The sequence below is a fragment of the Balaenoptera musculus genome, chromosome 4 (genome assembly GCF_009873245.2).
Source record: "Balaenoptera musculus isolate JJ_BM4_2016_0621 chromosome 4, mBalMus1.pri.v3, whole genome shotgun sequence".
In the NCBI taxonomy this organism is placed as follows: Eukaryota; Metazoa; Chordata; class Mammalia; order Artiodactyla; family Balaenopteridae; genus Balaenoptera; species Balaenoptera musculus.
In genome coordinates this window covers 141,017,128-141,037,184 of record NC_045788.1, presented here as the reverse complement: position 1 = coordinate 141,037,184, position 20,057 = coordinate 141,017,128, and the positions used below count along the sequence as shown (strand labels likewise).

At 52.7% G+C, this 20,057-nt stretch overlaps 1 protein-coding gene across 3 annotated transcripts in view; it reads left to right on the top strand.

Annotated features, from left to right (window-relative positions):
* PRDM15 (PR/SET domain 15) overlaps positions 1-12,269 on the top strand; it is a 56,284-nt gene extending 44,015 nt beyond the window's left edge. For all 3 annotated transcript variants that reach the window (XM_036851763.1, XM_036851764.1, XM_036851765.1), the window contains exons 19-24: positions 2,507-2,638; positions 4,224-4,307; positions 4,700-4,875; positions 9,073-9,153; positions 10,763-10,972; positions 11,799-12,269. In XM_036851763.1, coding sequence (XP_036707658.1) covers positions 2,507-2,638; positions 4,224-4,307; positions 4,700-4,875; positions 9,073-9,153; positions 10,763-10,972; positions 11,799-12,269 — 1,154 coding nt within the window. The remainder of the gene's footprint in view (positions 1-2,506; positions 2,639-4,223; positions 4,308-4,699; positions 4,876-9,072; positions 9,154-10,762; positions 10,973-11,798) is intronic.
* The last annotated feature ends 7,788 nt before the right edge of the window (positions 12,270-20,057 follow it).

Genomic DNA, 20,057 nt, shown 5'->3' with positions numbered 1-20,057 from the left:
AAGATAAGACCCAAAGGGGATCAGCAAGAAAAATAAAGCCGTCCAAAGGCAGGGAGATGGGGTGAAATCAAAGCGCAAGTAAATCGTTTTAAAAGTAGGGAAACAGTGCCACACATAATTCTTTGAAGTACAGGATAATCCGAGAACCCTCATACGGCCTGAGTATAGGCGCAAAATCCTCCACTGCCGACTGGAACTACCGACTAGGCCCGGCTGTGCATTAAGACAGTGATGTACTGTTATCAATGATGACTGGGACCTCTATTTCAGTCAGGTGAAATGCGTTAAATGATAATAAATCTATTAATAAAATATCTCACATCAGTAAGTGGAATGAGGAAAAACAAGGTAATCGCAGTACATGGTACAATTTTAACCCATTTCTGTTTGAAAACAAACCAGAACTGTCAGGAAGACTGGGGGCAGCGGATCTTTGGTGCTTTCAAGTGGCCGCCAGTGTTCTGTGTGGTGGAGAGCGGCAGTGCCACCCTCCTTCAGATATGGGACAGATCAAGTTCATCGGCCTTGCTGTGAGGGTCTTTTAAAAAATTTAATATTCCATAAAGTTTTTACCTTCTTCCTTTATGTGATTTTTAGGAAAGTATGAAGAAAACACAAATGCCCCCTAATTCCACTCACTGGATAAACCCCTGTTAGCCTCATAAAATAAGATTATATGTAGAAGGCTAAAAGAACTGCAGAGAAAAGCAGAAAGTGCACAGTCCCCCACCCCCGGCCCCCAGTCCCTCTCTGCACAGGTGACAGTTTCTTGTCTGTTCTCCAAAATAACTGTGTGCAGTGTGTACATTGTTTTATTGAAAAAGTAACCCAGGCACCTAACCAAAAAAAAATTTCTTTTACACAAGTGGATATGCAAAGTAAAGTTATTCCCACCTCGGACCTCAGTTACCCTCTTCAAAAGCAGCATTTGATTGTTGTGCACGGACATTTCTAGACGTTTCTACGCATGTCTTAGCGCTGGCCGTGCTGGCTGGAGCTCCAGCTGCAGCCCCGTCTTTGCCGCAGCAATTCCAGCCCCTTTCCCACAGAGCTAGAGCCGGGTAGAGGTGGGAAGGGTTGTAGGTAGACAGGTGTGGTGGGCCGTCCCCCCAGCTGGGCAGGGGGCAGCCACACCTGGGACCTGAGTCTGCTCAGTGGGCCCTGGAAGGGCAGGGAGGGGTGCCCAGGGCGGGCGCTGAGGTCAGTGTCACGTCTTGTGTTATGTACATTTTTATATCTGAAGTGTATTTAATGTTTAGTTTCATGATTTCTTTCATGACTTCTGAATACTTTAAATACAGTGCAGGTGTTAATACGTGGGTTACCATATTCATTTTCCATAACCCTAAACTGTCAGTGGTCATTTTACTTTCATATTATGATCAGTGGCACACACAAGCAGATGCTTGTGCTTACCTGTTCTTTCCATACCTTGCTTTTTATTGACTTCCATATCCATCTTGGTGATCTTTTCATATCAGGCAAATATTGCCCTAATTTTCCTCTCAAAACCTTGATAGGATTCCATCCTGTGGATTCCTACAACCAGCCCCTTTAATTTATGTCTTCAGGGGTTTTTGGTGTGCAGTCTTTTATCATTCCAAGTGATGTTGCAGGAAATGCCCTTGCTTATTATTATCAATACTTTACATTTTCCCCCCAAATTCTGGACCTGACCGGGTCTTATTCAAGTGGGAGGCTGTAGAAGTAATGAGAGTCCCGTCACCTGGCAGCAGAGGCCCGTGCGCCATGTCTGTTGTGTTTCCACGTATAGCACTAGTGGCCGAGGATACACAGGAAGATTTGTTCAAAACACTTCATGCACCATGAGATGCTAAGGCAGCCCCCCAGGCGCCCTTTGCCCACAGACCCTGCAGCCCTCCCTTCCTGTCCAGCACTGCTCACCTGGTGGGTCTCCTGGCCTAAGACCCTCCACCACTGATTCAAACCCTAAACCAGGGTCTTTCCTTCTTCAGCACCTGAGTTAGGGAGGTTTTAGCATATTTCGCTCCTTTCCGCAAATGTTGACTTTGTTACACTAACCTGAACGTAGATGGAAAGTCTGTGTTTGGACCTTAAAGTATCTAATCTTAGTTAACATTTACATCACCAAGATCAGCAGCGGACTTCAGGCGACTTGGAGCCGCCTACCAGATGATTCAGTCGGGTCACAGTGGTTAGATCTGCACATCCACCCACAGCTCCTGTTGTTGGGAGCACTGACCGTCCGGGCTGGGCGGGCACCCGCCGAGACGGGCCGTCTGGAAGTCGGCCTCGACCCCCTAAGTCTGGCCTCCGAGGACACACGGCCCCCCTCACCGCTGGTGGAGGGGGTCCTCTCGGAGACGAGCCCCCGCGCCCTGTCCCTCCTCTTTGCTCTCACCCAGACCTGTGTCTGCCGGGGCGAGGGGGCGGGATGCGTGCGCCGCTGGGCTCCGTGGCAGGGCTGGGGCGGGCGTTGTGGGGGGCGGGGGCCCCCGAAGACCCGCTCCGCTCCGTCCCGCAGGCATGAAGACCAAGCACGCGCTGCGCCACCACATGAAGCTGCACAAGGGCATCAAGGAGTACGAGTGCAGGGAGTGCCACCGCAAGTTCGCGCAGAAGGTCAACATGCTCAAGCACTACAAGCGGCACACGGGTGAGTCCGCCCCCGGCCGCGGCGCTCTCGCGGAGAGGGGCCAGCTCAGCGGTGCAGGTGCAGCTCGGGAAGGAGCCGCCGCCACTCCTTATGGTATTTAGCTCCCAGCAGGCCCCAGGCTTCCTGATCAAGCTCTCGGGGGTGGGTTGGTTAGGTCGCCGGTTTCTCAGGAGCTCCCGGTCCCTGCAAGCGCCCTCCATCCTTGTGCGCCCTCACGGAGCTCAGGTTACCGCCCAGCTAGCTGTCCTCAGCGCCTTCCCACCCACTCAGCCGTCTCCCTGCAGGAGCGTGTGAGGGAGAAACCATCAGACAGGGGCCCGGGGCGTGTGTACACGCTGGTCATCCTGTCGTCTGGACAGGAGACTGGGCCATCTTCAGTGTCCTTCAGTAGGGCAGTGGCTAAATTATGGTGTGTTCACCATGAGGGACAGCGCACCCCTGCAAGTGATGGAATCATACGTTAACTTACACAGACATTCATGATCCAGTGGGAGAAAAAACAGCCTCTACAACACATGAGTTCATTGTTTTATAAAACATTTGTGTATGGATGAACGTGTGTGTATAAGAGGATTAAGATCGACAGCGGAGTGAGAGGCGGTTATCCCTGGGTGATGGAGTTGTGTCTGAAGTTTCTGATAGGAGCCTCTGGTTGGCTCCGCGTTCTCCCTAAAATGGACTTGAGTCCTGCCACTGCCTGGCCCAGCTTACCTGTGCGCCCACCGCTTTCACTGCCCCCAGGGCTGTCCAGGCCACCACGCAGGTCTGCTTTGGGTCCTCCTGGAATTCCAGCCCCCAGGGCACTGGGCTTTCACAAAAGTGTGCTGCCCTCCTCTTCCTGGGGAAGCTCATCCGTTTCGCTTCCCCTTTTCTAGGAAGCGTTCACCCCCTGGGACTGGGTCCTGCACCTCCTCTCGGGTCTCACAACACTGCACCTGCTGGGCTGTAGTGGCCTCTGGCCTCCGAGAGCCACGGTGACCATACGAGGGGTTCGCTGAATACAGGGCCAAGATAAGTCGGAGATGAGTGGACCTGGAAAATCACTTACCTAGTTTTCCATTTGGGGGGAAACATTTATTTCAAAGGCATTCTAAGGATTCCCTTCTTGTCAGTTTGGGGAGAGAAACAGTCCGATACCTTGATGCTTCCTTGCCAGGTTTCAGGCAGGCAGGGTGTTCACCCCAGACCGAGTGACTGATCTGAACACTCAGGACTGGAATGAAGCCGGTGGAAGCCTTAAACGTGTCATAAACGTGGCCCTGCCTTCCCTGGTCGGGAGCTGTGCAGAGTAAGCTCATTGAATCGGATTCTGCTTAGACTCCGTGGCAGTCTGTGGGCCTCGGGCTGAAACTGTCCTTGTCACCCCTTCTGCGGAAGGAGCGCGCCTGCGTGCCAGCCGTAGGGTAGCTTTCAAGCCACAGCGTGCGGGTCGCGTGTGGGAATGAGCATTTACTGTGTGCTCTCTCCTGGTAGTTTACCTCCTGTGCAGCTTCTGCAAATACAGAAATGTGTCAAGGACGAGACAGCTTCTGTGTGTAGTTAAAACACTCGTGAAACGTGAAATTAAGTGTGCCTTCTTCTGCAGGGATTAAAGATTTCATGTGCGAACTGTGCGGAAAAACTTTCAGTGAGAGAAACACGATGGAGACGCACAAGCTCATCCACACGGGTAAGCGGGGCACCTGGGGACCGGCCGCCCGCCGCGGTCTCCGCTGAGGCCATCGGAGCATGCGCGGCGGGCATGGCACGGCTGTGATAGGCTTTTTCAGATGTTTTGGTGCTGTTCTGCCTTAACGATGGCCCCTTGCCCCCAAAAACTCAGCCCATCAGAATTTTCGGACATTGAAAATTTTGAATTTTTAAAATTTTTGGACATTGTCGGAAACTTGAATTTTCGGACATTGGAGTAGCGACTGGGCTCCAGGAGGGGAGGAGGCCGCGCTGCCTGTCCCGCGGCCTGACCAGCGGGTGGGTGGCCCGGCCGGCGACCCTGGCCGCACGTGCACAGGCTGACCCCGCTCACGACCCGTGCTTTCTCTTCCGGCCCGTGCGTGTGGGAAGTGGGCAAGCAGTGGACGTGCTCCGTGTGCGACAAGAAGTACGTCACCGAGTACATGCTGCAGAAGCACGTGCAGCTCACCCACGACAAGGTAGAGGCCCAGAGCTGCCAGCTGTGCGGGACCAAGGTGTCCACCAGGGCTTCCATGAGCAGACACATGCGGCGCAAGCACCCCGAGGTGAGCCTGGGCGGGGCGGCCCTCTGCCTGCCTCCCCCCGCCTCCCCACGCAGGCCCGGCCCCTCTGCCCCCTGCCCTCTGCCCTCTGCCCTCTGCCCGGTGGCGGCTCCTGCGCAGAGGCCCCGCCGCCCTGGCTCACCACCCCTGCCCCTCGCTGGCCCGTGGTTCCTCCAGGCGGGGCCTGGGCCTGGCAACTCCCCTCTGCCTGCGCGCCGACGGCGCTGAACGAGTGAGTGAACGGAAGAGCCTGGGACGTGTTTTCTGCTGAGGTTATAAATTACATTCTCGCTGGAATTACAACGAGACGGGAGTACGACCCTGACCCCTCCCCCTTTCCTCCCTTTGGGCAACTAAAAAAAGATGCAGGACGGGGAGCCTCCGTGTGGTGTTAGGGGCTGATTAGAAGGTGGCCCTGGGGACTGAGGGGGAGACGCTGTATGGAGGCAGGTAGGCCCTGGCTCACCCGGGGGCTGGTTCTAAAGGCAGGTCCAGGGCACTGGAGAATTTAATGCTTTTTAAAAAGAAGTAAACTGAAAAAGCTAGAAGAAAGTACAGGAAAATAGTTATATCACTGAAAGGTGGGAACTTTCTAAGCGCAAAAGCGGTGAAAGAAGTCTCGAACAAATGATTTGACTAAGCGGCATAACATTTAGAACTTCTGTAGGTCAAAGGGAAAACGGGAAAAATGTGTTAAGATATTACTACCGTTAACAGATAGAAACTGTTAACATTAAAGGTAATATGCATTCCATGAGAAGAACACGGAGAACCCAGTGTGTCCATGGAGATTCATGAAAGGAAACACCTGTGGTTAAGACACAGGAGAAAGCCTTTAACAGTAGAAGGTGCCATCCTTCCTCCGTTGAATTAGCGGAGGTTCTCAGATTCAAAATGCCCGTGCGGCGGGCGTGAGCCGGGCGCCCGGCCGAGGCATGTCCTCCCGGGGGGTAGCGGCACCATCCCTCCAGTGTTTTATAAGTGACGACTTGGACCCCTCAACGTCCAGCAAGCGGAATGTGATTAAGTTAGTGGTAGTTTAGTGATGTGCCTGAATGTAACGTGTTTGCAGAGAACTCTGAGTGAAAGTGTGAGTGTTTGTTGTAAGAAAGCCGTACACACCGTGCGTGTACTGCATGTGTATACACGGTATGTCATTCACGTTGTGTGTGTGTTTATGGGATACTCATCTATGTAATATGAATGGGGTGGGCGAAACAAGAAAGGACGAAAACATTACACAGTGGTCTTCTCCTGGCGTTGAAGTTTTGGTTATTTCTTATCTTGTTCTCCATTTTAAATAATTTCCTCTAGTGAACATGGGTTACTTTTGCAATTATAAAAGCACCCTCTGCCTCATTTGGGTGGTAAGTGCGTCTTTTTCTTGTGTTACCTTGACCCCGACCTCTTGCCGCTCAGCACGGGGAGCTGGGGCTCCACCAGCTTCGCTCTCCTTACTCCTGGCCTTTTTCACCGAGTGGCCAGCTAGCGTTTCCACCTAGAAAAACAAAGTTGGGAGCAGGAGCCCGAAGTGTCGGCAGACAGCGCCCTCCAGGTCTCGGGGCCCAGGGCCGGCGCTGCAGCCTCCCCCGGGGGCTCGTGACGTGTGGGAGTGATTTCTTGGTTACGTGTGGGTGTTTGTGGCTACACGTGCTAACAGCGTGCACGGCAGTTTTTGCAGACGGGTCGTGTGATGCGCGTTGCTGGGTGCGGGAGGCCTTGCGGGTGCAGGGCAGCTCGGCAGACGCTTTCGTCTGGCTGACGTCACTTCCTAGCCTGCCCCTCTGTGCGGCCACCTCCTTGCGCCTCCTCCTGTCACACCCACCATGCCGGCGGCACAACGCTCTTGGGGGGGGACTCCAGCAGACAGAGCGCTCCTCTGTCGGGGCTCTGTCCTCCGTCCCTTTTGTCTCTGAAGCCTTCAGCCTCTTCCCGCTTTGATCCTCTGATGTTTCTCTGTCATTTCCTTCTGTGTTGCTCAGACAGATACAGCTAAGTGCCTGTGGGGATGAGCGCTGGTGACCGGCCGGACAGGGTGCGCCCCGTCCTCCTGCACCGACTGTCTAGGGTGGGAGACAGAGGGAGGGGTAGGACGCAGACAAGCCAGACAGAGAGGAATAGATGGAACGAGGCCGAGGGAGGGCTCTGCTGCCGTGTGGGTGCCACCCCGGGGTCTGGCTGTGCAGGGGTGCGGGGCAGGGGGCCACGCAGTGCTGGGCACAGGCTCGGGGGCGGGGGACCCGGGGAGGCCGGCTAAGGTGTTAAGCGTAAACTGCTTTCACATATTTGAGACCTTTCAGAATTGATGCGATTTTATTACTTCAAGGTATGGTCTTTCCCTCTGCTTTGAGTGAATGGTACATTCAAAAAAATTCAGACACACAAAGTACTTTGCATGCGTGATCTCCTCTCCGAATAAGAGCAAAGCCAGCAAATGCTCCTGTGGTTGTTTTTCGTGGCATCAGCTTCCAGACCGTGTGACTAGGACACTGATGAGGTCGTCGTTGATGATGATGGAGGTGGTGGTGACAGTGACGGTGCTGGAGGTGATGGTGGTGGTGACAGTGACGGTGCTGGAGGTGGTGGTGGTGGTGACAGTGATGGTGCTGGAGGTGGTGGTGGTGGTGACAGTGACGGTGCTGGAGGTGATGGTGGTGACAGTGACGGTGGTGGAGGTGATGGTGGTGACAGTGACGGTGCTGGAGGAGGTGATGGTGGTGACAGTGATGTTGCTGGAGGTGGTGGTGACAGTGATGGTGGTGGAGGTGGTGGTGGTGGTGACAGTGACGGTGCTGGAGGTGGTGGTGGTGGTGACAGTGACGGTGGTTCAGGTGGTGGTGGTGACAGTGACGGTGCTGGAGGTGGTGGTGGTGGTGGTGACAGTGACGGTGCTGGAGGTGGTGGTGGTGGTGACAGTGACAGTGGCGGAGGTGATGGTGGTGGTGACAGTGACAGTGCTGGAGGTGATGGTGGTGGTGACAGTGATGGGGTGGTGACAGTGGTGGAGGTGGTGGTGACAGTGACGGTGCTGGAGGTGGTGGTGGTGGTGACAGTGACGGTGGTGATGATGATGGAGGTGGTGACGTGATGGTGGGAGAGGACAGTTGGTGGCTTCTGGCTGCTGTGACTCAGCTTTGCAGCATCGCAGTCACACTTGGGTCCTCAGCGCCACGTCAGGATTTATGTTGAAACACACATGACCACGACCACCTTGCTGGCCGTCCTTTCAGAGAAGGCCCAGCCCTGGTCTTGGAACCTAAGTCCGGAAATGCAGCTCCCCATCGTTCTTCTTAAATGCGCCACACCCGCTATGTATAGCCTATAATTTTGTTCTTAATTTTTGTTGAGCAAAAATGTAAAGATGCTTGCAGAGCCATTTGGCTGAAGAGCCCGTGCAGGTAGACTTTCCTGGTTTCCCTGGTCTTGTATAGTTTTTCCACAGCACTTCCCTTCAGCGACTCCCCGTTATCACACCTCCCTCCCAGGGGTTCCGTTCTCTCTGCGCTCAGGGTCCGTCGCCCCACCTGTGATTTGTTCACTTAAGTGTTCGCAGTCACGATACAGCCGGCGTCAGCAGGTGTGTGGATGAGGTTCAGGGATGACCGGGTGGGCCACGGGCGTGTGTCGTGGCGTAAGGGCCTGCGTGCTGGGGACCGGCCAGTGCAGCTCACAGGTGCACTTCATCAGAAATGACCAGTGAAACTACCCGGACTGCTCTACTTCTCAGGTAGAAAAGTCAGGTGTTTACAGTGTAAATGTCTCATTTTTGATGGTTCCTTGTAGGACAGGTTTCCTGTACTGTGTCTTATCCCGCTCCGCTCTCGGTTTGAAAGAACAAGATTGAGTGAGAATACACTATGCATTATGCACTGTGCACGTTAGTGTTTTCACTAAACTAAAAGGGAAGGAATAGTCTCCACCCTCGAGTGGTGGACAGTGCAGTGACACATGGACAGGGGCGAGGTGACACCCCCGTGTGTGAGAGCACAGCAGAAACTTGAAGAGAGGGGACCTGGGAGGAGGGAAGGAGAGCCCGGACGGGACTGTGGAATCCAGGTTTTCAAGTCCCGAGCAGGGCCCGTGAGGGCGTGGGCGCCTTTGAGGGTGGCGGCCTGTCAGCGCGTGTCTGGGTCCCGCCTGACCTGAGCCTGGGCCTTCGGGCGTGGTGTCCTGGGCTCACCGCCCTGTGGTCACTCCTAGGTCCTGGCCGTGAGGATCGACGACCTGGACCACCTCCCCGAGACCACCACCATCGACGCCTCCTCCATCGGTATCGTCCAGGTGAGCCCTGCGCACGCGGAGCCCAGGACGTCTCACCCGAGGGGCCCCGGCAGGTGTCCTGAGCAGCCTTTGGGAAAAAAACCCACGTTTCACGCTCATTTGCCTCTGTTTTATCAGTTGGTCGTCACCCCAGGAGCCTTTTAGTTTCTGTAAAAGTTTCTAGAATTTCAGTTTTCTGAATCCTGACATATTTCCTTTTGGAGAATAGATGGTTTCTTAAGTCACAGTCCCCAGAGAAAACAGTCAATAGAGAGTGTGTGTACACGTGTGTACGTGTGTGTACAGAGAGAATTAGATTTACTTTAAGGAATTGGCGCCCACGAGTGTGGAGCTGGCAAGTCCAGAACTTGCAGGACGGGCCGGAGGCTGGAGACCCAGGAGGAGTTGATGCTGTGCCCGAGGTCCCTCTGGAGACAGAGTTCCCTCTTCCGCTGGGAGCTTCGGTCTTCGCTCTCGAGGCCTTCGCCCGATGGGACGAGGCCCACCCGCATTGCAGGGGGTGCGCGGCATGACTCAGTACCCACCGATTTCAGTGTTAATCGCATCTGAAAAACACCGTCACGGCAGCCTCTAGACTGGAGTTCAGACACCCAGCCGGGCACCCGAGCCCAGCCACGTTGACACTTCAACTTAACCATCACAGGTGGTTTCCAGAAAAGCTTATTAGCACGATTAGATGATTAGAAGCGAAATAACTTTCAATGTATTAGGTGAACTTACTTTTAAAAGGAATTTTTAGTCAATACCTTTATATAAAGAGCTTCTCTTATTTTAAAGGAAACGTGTCATGCTCTCGGTTATTTGAAAATCACGTTTATACCTCTGTGTTTTGCAACGGAGCTTTGGGCGCGGCGCTCAGCGGCCGGTTATACTGAGCCGCCGTGCCCCACGCCTCAGCAGCCCCGGAGGGCCAGGACCACGCCCACCCCTGACCAGGGCAACCCCTCAGTGGCCGTGTCCTGGCAGGCCTCCTCAGGGTCTGCCTGCCACTGGGTGGGAGCAAGTCTCATGGATGGTGCCGAGGACCAGGAGGGGTGGTGGGTGACCGGGGTGGAGAGCCTTGCTCGCCACCATGGCTCAGCGGCCTCCGTGATGCTGGGCCAGCCCAGCTGTAGGTCGGAAAACAGGCCACACTTAGCAGCTCAAGAAGACATGTGCAGGGCACCCGTCTGGGGTCACCATTACCGCTGGGCCCTATTTGCTGTCCCCAGAAAAGGTGACCGTACAATTCTCGCGGTCAGCCTCATTTTGATCCAAGATTGTGTCTGCAGTGAATTTGTTTCAGCCAGGGGATGAGAGTCCTGATGTGAAAGCATTTTTCAGTCTCAGACTGAACTCAACAGGGCTGAAACAGTGGCTCAAAAAATCTGTTTTTAGAGATGTTTCTATTTCAGCACAAAATGCGGCTTTTAAAAATATGACTTGGATCTAAAATCCTTCACTTGAAAGAAAAGCAACTGAAAGCAACAGGAACTTGCCCCCGTCCTTAGAAGTGCAAGTCAGCAGACAGGCCTGGTCACCTGGTGTCCAGGAACAGGGCTGGGATGCGCTGGCCGCCTCGGGGACACGGCCCGTTGAGCCGCCGTTGTCGCGCCTTCTCTTCCTGCAGCCTGAGTTGAGTCTGGAGCAGGAGGACCTGGCGGAAGGGAAGCACGTGAAAGCCGCCAGGAGGACTCACAAGAGGAAGCAGAAGCCAGAGGAGGAGGCCGGCGCCGCGGGGCCCGAGGAGGCCGCCTTCAGCGAGTTCTCGGAGAAGGAGGCCACGTTCTCGGGCGGCGTCGGGGACGAGACCAACTCTGCGGTGCAGAGCATCCAGCAGGTCGCCGCTCCTTGTGCTGAGCTGGGGGCCCCGGGCGTGGGGGGCTTGGACTCTGGCCGTGGTCAGCACGTGCCCCGTTTCCCCGTGAGCGTTTCCCAGCTTAGACCCAGAAGTCACAGCCATCCTCCCTGGTTGGGAACGGGGCTGTGTCTAGTTTGGGGAGGTTCTCAATGGCCTGAGCGTGCCGGCCAGTCGGGGAGGGCCCGACCCTGCACGCCACGGCGTGCGGCCGGCCAGTCTGCTGCTTTTAACCAAAGCTTCCCCGCTGGGGTTTCGAGGCCCCCGGCTCCTGGTCGGCATGTGTCGGACGCCGCACCTCCCTCGACTGGCCCTGGTCATCCTGGTTGCAGGCGTTCCTGCGTGTCATCCCTGCCTGTGGGGAAGAGCATTGCCTTCTTTTCCATTCATTAGCTCTTGCACTGCACATTGGTTCCCTGCCCTTCTGACCTTTACAGTTGGGATTTCCACTTACCATCATCACTTCACAGAAGTTAAGAGACAGTGAAGAATGCACTCTGTTTTTCTCATTACTTTTTTCTGGTTTTTTTCCTAGCTACTGAAATCCTTTGTTTCTCAGTTCCAGCTGATGGCCTCGATGATCGTGTCTGTATCTTGTTTCTCTTTTTCACTAGAATTCTTTTTCCAGGAAAAATGAACTTGGTTTAATCTCTCACCAGCAGGTATTTTACCTCCTCCCTTTGGGCCAGGAGTGTGATGATTTCCAGCGTCACGAGATGGCCTCCGTGACAAAGTACAGCACAGGAAGCTGCTCTTGTTCTCGATTCTGCAGGAACTAACGGTCCCGTGTTGTGCGTGACTCTTCCAGGTGGTGGTGACGCTGGGTGACCCCAATGTGACCACCCCGTCGAGCTCCGTCGGCCTGACCAACATCACCGTGACCCCCATCACCACCGCGGCCGGGACTCAGTTTACCAACCTCCAGCCGGTGGCCGTCGGGCACCTGACCACCCCGGAGCGCCAGCTGCAGCTGGACAACTCCATCCTGACCGTGACCTTTGACACCGTCAGCGGCTCTGCCATGCTGCACAACCGCCAGAACGACCTCCAGATCCACCCCCAGCCGGAAGCCTCGAATCCGCAGTCGGTGGCCCACTTCATCAACCTGACCACCCTGGTCAACTCCATCACGCCCCTGGGGAGCCAGCTCGGCGAGCAGCACCCGCTCACCTGGCGGGCGGTGCCCCAGACAGACGTGCTGCCGCCCCCGGCCCCCGCCCCGCAGGCCGCCCAGCCCCCGGTGCCGGCCGAGCAGCAGCCGCAGATGTACAGCTACTGAGGCACCTGGCGGGGACCTGGGGGAGAGAACCACAGACAGGTGGTCTGTTTTTGTTTTTATTTGAGATTTGTTTGCTGGATACCAAACAAAAAACAAAACACCGTACGTTGCAGTATCAGTAAGGTTGACTTAGCTTTTGCAGGATTATCTCCAAATTCCCCAACAACCATCACAGTCTGTCAGCTGAACTCAGAAGTGACCCCGAGCAGGTCCCCCTGAGGCCCCATGCTCTGCCCGGCAAGGCCAGGCCCCCAGGCTTCCCTCCCAGGACGCGGATGGACACAGGGTTTGGGGAAAGGAAACCCAGAGAGGAGCAGCCGGGTAAGACCTGTATGTCATTAGGGATGTAAGTGGCTTGTTTCATTTTTCCCTTTAGGGCTCCGCTACTGTGTGAAAATGTAGCCAGTTTTCTCCTGGCTCCTGGACATTTTTTGCTAATGAGCAGATAGGAGTTCAAGTAATGTTTACTCTCTTTGAAATTTGAGCTGAGTCAAATTCATTCTGCACCTTTGGGCTGAAACCATGTGGGAAGATGCCCTGTGGGAGCGGACGCCCCGCCTCTGGGCCTTCACGAGTTCCTCTCTGGCAAAGGGTCACGTGAGGTCGCCGACCAAGGCATCTTGGTGATAGAATTCGTGAATCGATTTTCAGCATGGCTCTTTCCTTTTTTTTTTTTTAAACTTCATCTCGAGCATACCTTGTGTGATCGAGACTGTGGAGGCCACGTCGTCCTCTGTTTTCCTTTAACACACAGAAGTCGTTTGCACTGTGGGACTGTGGGTCCCCGTCCAGCTCTACACGGCTGCCCTGATGCAGGGGCCGTGAGCCTCATGCTGACCCTTCTGGAGGCTCCTTAGAGTTGTCTCAGGATTCTCTGCCATCCAAATATATTTATTATGGCTGAGGCGCAGACAGAATCCCCTGCACTAGAGAACAGGGGAGAAATTCATGTCTTTTTTCTGTTTAAACTTTAATTCCAAAGGTTGGTGTGTTTCAAGACCAGTTTTCTATAAAAATGTTGAATGAGCTTGGCTCTTTACCCAAGAAAGGTATAGGTTTCTCTGAAATACGAAGACAGTGCTATTTCCTGCCAAGTAGTATGAAAGCAGAAAGGCTATTAGCTGACCAGTAGAAGCGTCAGTGCCCCTAACGAATGAATGAATGAATGTGCTGAGCGACGGGAACTCCGCTCCCCCGGGGGACGCGCTTTCACACATGTGCGCCCGTCTCAGAAGTGGCAGGTGAGGCTCAGGGCCACCAAGGTGGCAGCCGGCAGCCAGCCCTCCCACCGCCCAGCCAGGGAAACAGAGGCGGGCAAAGAAGCTTGATTTCCACCCTCCTGATGCTTTAACGCTGTCCAGAATGAAATGATACGTTTGCCTTACTTTGTCCTGATCAATATTTGTCCCCGATCCTGCATTGTTTGGGAGACCGTCAGTAGTGGATAAATGAGGCAGAATAACCTTATGCTGCTAGTGAGGCTACGGACAACCTGTTACGCAAAATGCAACGTTCTCAGCACTTCGCTTCATTCCAAATCGCAAGATTTTGAGGAGGGGGCTAGGCTTTGATTTGTGCAATACATGCTTTCGTGAACTAAGTTCATCACCCACGCAGCATGTGAAAGGGGCTTCAGGATGCACCCTCCACACCCAGCTCACCGGTAACTCCCGACTCACACCTCTCCCTTGAATTAGTAGTGGGAGATTGTTTGACTTTTAATTTATGATAATTATTTTTATGTTATTTATGTATATAATTAACTGCTTTATACATAATAGTTTCATCAAATGAACTTGGGCTGGGGGTGATATACTTTCTAAGTATTGTCTCTGTTCTCCAAATGTAAGTGGTCCAGGTATCCGTGGAATCATCAAAAGCGCCAAGGTTCCTAAGGTATTTTCTTAAAAATCTCTGACCGTTTCCTTTTGCATTTGCAGAATATAAGGGATGAATGACCAAGTAAAAAATCCAAACATGATTGAACACCCGCTAGCATTTATCTTTTATTCCTCTCCCCTATGAAACAAAGGCCTTTTAAATCACAATTTTATTTTTTTAAGAGAAGTTGTTTTTATGCTTAGAGTAAGAACGCATCAAATGTCTTTAAAGAACCTGATTTAGGTTGTGTGGCCCCAGTGTACTTCCCGCCGTTTATTTAACTACACAGATGCTTAATCATACTTCCTGTTACAATAAGTGAGAACTCTAAGTAAAAATCAAATTGACTCCTGAGTTTTCTGTAGAAATATTTGGTCTAATAGGGTCACTGTCTGAGGCAAAATAGGTTCGTGTTGTCTTAAAACAGTTGCTATGAATTTGCATATAAGAAACTGGGAAGCAAAAAATAAAAAATAGAAAGTACTCCTCAGCCAAAAGAGTTATCAGCTGTAGACTGTTCTGCACCTCTATCACTGTTTCCTGATGGAAAAGATTTACTTTTTTTTAACTAATCCCAGTGCACAGCTGTATCCATAGGAGGAAATTAGATGGAGCCGTTGTGACCACTGAGCTCTGTGAATCCCTCGGGGTTATTCTAAATTAATAAACAGAAGATGCTTGGTTTTGGCCGGTGAATTTGTGAAGTTGTGTCGTTCTGTGCCACCCGACGGTGTGAGCCTTGCAGAGCAGGCCCCCGGGATTGCGTGTCCCTGAGGCAAGGAGGGGACGGGGGCCCCGAGTGGAACGTGTTCCTCGTGCCGAGTGCCCCTCCACTCTGACCGACAGGGACCCGCCTTGGAGGATTCGGGGCCCGGGAGGCAGGTGCACGGACTTCACAGTCACAGCGGCCAGAGATCGAGGCTCCCAGCTCAGGGCCGTGTCAGTGACTTTCCCGTTGGATTTTGAAAGGCATCAAGGCTGAGAGGTCACGTGTATTTCGTGTCCCATTAGTTCGTATAACGACAAATAGAAGTTGCCATGAGCTGTGTTTTTCCATTGCTGGCCCTCTGCTCAGACCGCCCGTTCCAAGTAGTGGACACACTTGGTATATTCTGAGAATGGTTGTAATTCCCATATAGTTCAGACCCTGTGAAATGTTTGGATTATTTTAAATGACCCAAACATTGAAAGTAAACAAGATACTGAGATATCAGAAGCTTTCGCAAGGGTTTGTTTGTTTGTTTGTTTAAAAGCAACAAAGCAAGTGGTTGTAGCATTTTTCGTAAAGCTTAGATGGAGAGAATGGACACAAAAAAAGGTAAGCAGCCAGAGAGAGGGGAGAACTTAGTGAGCAAGGCGTTTCTTAGGGCACGTGGTCTGGAACAGTCCCTTATTTTATTGATCAAATAATGATACGTTCCGATTTGTTAGGAAGAGTCACCTTAAAGTTATGAAACACCTGGAGTGTCATCCCATCGTCTAAGGATTTGAGTTACGAGAACCTTGTTGTAGGTACTTCCGTTGTATCTTAGAGAACAGCTGGTAGCAGCTAATTCTTCTGCCAGTGAATAGGATTCACCCCCTCAACGTCCAGCAGATTGTGAGCATGTTCTTGTATGGGCAACCAATTCCACTAGAAAGGGGGAGACCGCCGGGCCACTGGCTGCTTCCTCTTGTGGGTGTTTGCATCTGGCTTGAGTGCCTCCGCATCAGGAGGTCCTGGTCCTGGAACGACAGCCAATGATCTGACCTGCGTGTGCTGCAAGCAGCAGAGTGACCTGGGTGACCCGCACAGCGAGCCGGCTGGGACCACCCCTCCCCCCCGAGCCCTGGTGCCCATGGACCTGAGGCTTCTCCCCCCCGGGCCCTGGTGCCCATGGACCTGAGGCTTCTCCCCCCCGAGCCCTGGTGCCCATGGACCTGAGGCTTCTCCCCCCCGAGCCCTGGTGCCCATGGACCTGAGGCTTCTCCCCCCCGAGCCCTGGTGCCCATGGACCTGAGGCTTCTCCTCCCCGAGCCCTGGTGCCCATGGACCTGAGGCTTCTCCCCCCCGAGCCCTGGTGCCCATGGACCTGAGGCTTCTCCCCCCCGAGCCCTGGTGCCCATGGACCTGAGGCTTCTCCTCCCCGAGCCCTGGTACCCATGGACCTGAGGCTTCTCCCCCCCGAGCCGGGGCCCTACAGTCCCAGGTGCAGGCCGCTGGCATCCGGACAACACTTGAGGGCAGGCGCCCCACATCCAGACTGCCTTGGCACCAGGCCTCCTGCTCTTCCTCGCTGAGCGGTCTGTCTGCCCACATTTGCTCCATAAGGAGGGAGACGGACCCCCCTCTCCATGGGAAGGTGTCCCTTCAGTGGGACACAGACCCACCCTGAGTCTTTGCAGAGAGCCCGGGCCAGCATACTTCCCGGGAAGAGCGAGGACGCAGGACGCGGGACTTGGTGCCCGCTGTTTACTGTCGGTTCCACGTGGGCCTTTCAGCTCCCCCTGGGTGCAATGCATCACCCCCTCGCGGGACCCTCTGGAGCTTTCCCTCAACCCCAGGAATTCTCTCTTCCTAGTTTTAGCCACTAAACAGGGTAGCAAGGTCACAAAGGAAAGAGAGGGCACGGCCGCGGTGCTGCGGGAAATGCTCTTGAAATCCAAAGGCTGCCCTGTCGGAGGCTCCAGAATGATCCGGGGCTGGGGGTGAGGGTGCTGTGGTCAGGAGCGACCGCCGTTTCGTCTGTGCGTTGCCGTCCTCCGTTCTGGGAAAGCACACGGACTCAGCACCTGGATGTCGCCAAGGACCATCAAGCTCGCACGTCTGACCCCGGAGTTCATGACCCCCGGCCCCAAACCTGGCGCTCCCCGACTGTCCCCACTCACAGCCCACAGCCCTGCCCTCCACCTACTCACACGGGTGGGAGCCCAGAGCCATGCCACGTTTACACCCCCTGTGCCTCTGGATCTGTCCGGGTGTCACCATCCCCATCACCACCCACCCCGCACCTTCCCAGCTGACAGCCCGTAAGGGGCCACCCGGCCCCGGCCCCGCTCGTCCCCAGGAGTCTGTCCTCCACACGGTGGCCTCGTTGGCCCTTGTAAAGGTGTCGTTCTACGTGTCACCCACGCACCAAGGTCAGCGTCCTCCAACGGACCCAAGGTGCTCCCTGGACACGCCGATCCCTTCTGCGGCCTCGAGCCTGCAGGGGCTGCCCCGCCTCCCTCCTCCCCATCCTCTCCCAGGGCCTCCGCACGCCCAGTGCCCTGACCCTCCGCTTGGTTAATGCTGCTTGGCCCTCAGATCGCGGCTCAAACGTCACTTCCTCAGAGAAGCCTCCTGGAATCCCGCAGAAGCCCTCATTTCCCACTCCGACAGCAAGCAGGCACAGTGCGTGCCAGCTGGCAATTACACTGACTCGCTACCCATTCTATGAATTTGTTCCTATCTGTGCCTCCCTGCTGTTCAGTAAGTTCCGGAAGGGCGGGGACTGCGCTTCTTCTCATCATTTCATCATTTCCGCTGAGCACCCCCCCCCGCCCCCGACAGTAAGCCTGACCCACAGAGATTAATAGGCAAGTGTCTTCCCCAAGGGTGGCCACCAAAGCTTTGAAGCACTCCCCCCCCCAAAAAAAACCCAACTTTGTTAAATCCAGTTGGAATTATCACTTGAAATTTCTGTCTTCATGAGACTCTTGGAAATCCTAATCTCCAATGACTCGATTTTATTGATAAGATTATTAATTACTTCTTCAACTTTGTTGATCAAGTTATGATTTTTGCCCCTTGTTAGCAAATAGTAAAACATAATCAAGGGCTTCCCTGGTGGCGCAGTGGTTGAGAATCTGCCTGCCAATGCAGGGGACACGGGTTCAAGCCCTAATCTGGGAAGATCCCACATGCTGCGGAGCAACTGGGCCCGTGAGCTGCAACTACTGAGCCTGCGCGTCTGGAGCCTGTGCTCCGCAACAAGAGAGGCCGCGATAGTGAGAGGCCCGCGCACTGCGATGAAGAGTGGCCCCCGCTTGCCACAACTAGAGAAAGCTCTCGCACAGAAACGAAGACCCAACACAGCCAAAAATAAAATTAATTAATTAATTAATTAATTAATTTTAAAAAATGTACGTAAAAAAAAATAATCAAGCCTTTTGATTCTTCATGCTTAATGATTAATGGCAGGTGACCATTTAGCAGAAAATGTTTCTTTCTTTACTACAAGTGCTCTTCGTTATGTTAAATGATCACACAATGGAAATGGCAGTAAAGAAGACACTCATTCGACACAATCATATAGGGTTCATGGCCAACATTGTAGTACATTTTTGCAGACCCTGAAGTACATGTCAGCATGCACCCTATGGTTTTCAAAAATCATATTCCCTGGACTGCCCCCATGCATGCCAATCATCCTACATCACTTTCTAGCATCCTTGCTGTAACAGTCTATTGGAGACACATGATGAATGGAATAGAACAAGGGAAGTTTTTTTTTTTTTTTTTTTGGAGCATGATTGCTTTACAATGTTGTGTTAGTTTCTGCTGTACGACAAAGTGAGTCAGCTATATGTATACATATATCCCCTCCCTCTTGGACCTCCCTCCCATCCCCCGCCCATCCCGCCGGAAATTTCTAATAAATGCCATAGTGAAAAAAATACCCATGCCTCGTGTTCTTAGTATCTCAGTATCCTGAGCAAAGATCTTTTCACTGCGGTTGGTTATCTTTCTGGTAGGTTGGACATTTATTTTTCGAGTTCTTTAGAAACGGAGCTGAAGTGCATGTCCCTAGATTTTCAGTTTGGATACATCTCATAAGCATCAGCAAAAACATAACTGAAAGGAGTTGTATTTAAACACCCTGCATGTCAATTTCGGATAAGAAGAGTGACAGCCCGAACTCCTGCTTGCTTGGGGCTCCACCAACGTCAGCTCAGCCAGTCCCTCCCATGGCCCCCTGAGATGGCTGTCATCTCACTGTGACATGATGCAGGGTTTCTCAAGCAAAGGGTAGACTTCACTGCCAGTGAAATATCGTTAGGAAACTTTGTCTTAATGGATCTGTAATGTCATGTGTGTGGAATTGGGTTTCTTCTCTTATATTTAGAACCGTGTCCGTACTTTTGGAGACATTGTGAATTTTTGCCTGAATGGCCAAACAGTTTCTCTTAAGAAAAGAAGACGCCAGTGTAGCTGGCCCACACCAAGCCGACATTCTTAGGCTTCTGACTAAGAGCATCCCACAGGGATTCATCAGAATGTTCCCGAAATAACCAGCATCTGAATGTGGCACCAAATAGTACAGACTTTTTTTTAAAACGGAGGCCTATTTTTTTTCCTTTTTATTTTTAAAAAAATTGTATTGAAGTATAGTTGATTTACAATGTTGTGTTTAATCTCTGCTGCACAGCAAATTGACTCAGTTATACCTATATATATTCTTTTTCATATTCTTTTCTATTATGGTTTCTCACAGGATATAGTTCCCTGTGCTCTACAGTAGGACCTTGTTGTTTATCCATTCTATATATAATAGTTGGCATCTGCTGACCCCAAACTCCCAATCCTTCCCTCCTCCACCCCTCCTCCCCCTTGGCAACCACAAATCTGTTCTCTATGTCTGTGAATCTGTTGCTGTTTCGTAGATATGTTCACTTGTGTCATATTTTAGATTCCACATATAAGTGATGTCATATGGTATTTGTCTTTCTCTTTCTGACTTACTTCACTTAGTATGATAATCGCTAGGTCCATCCATGTTGCGGCAAATGGCATTATTTCATTCTTTTTTATGGCTGAGTAGTATTCCATTGTATATATGTACCACATCTTCTTTATCCATTCATCTGTCCGTGGACAATCAGGTTGTTTCCATGTCTTGGCTATTGTGAATAGTGCTGCTATAAACATTGGGGTGCATGCATCTT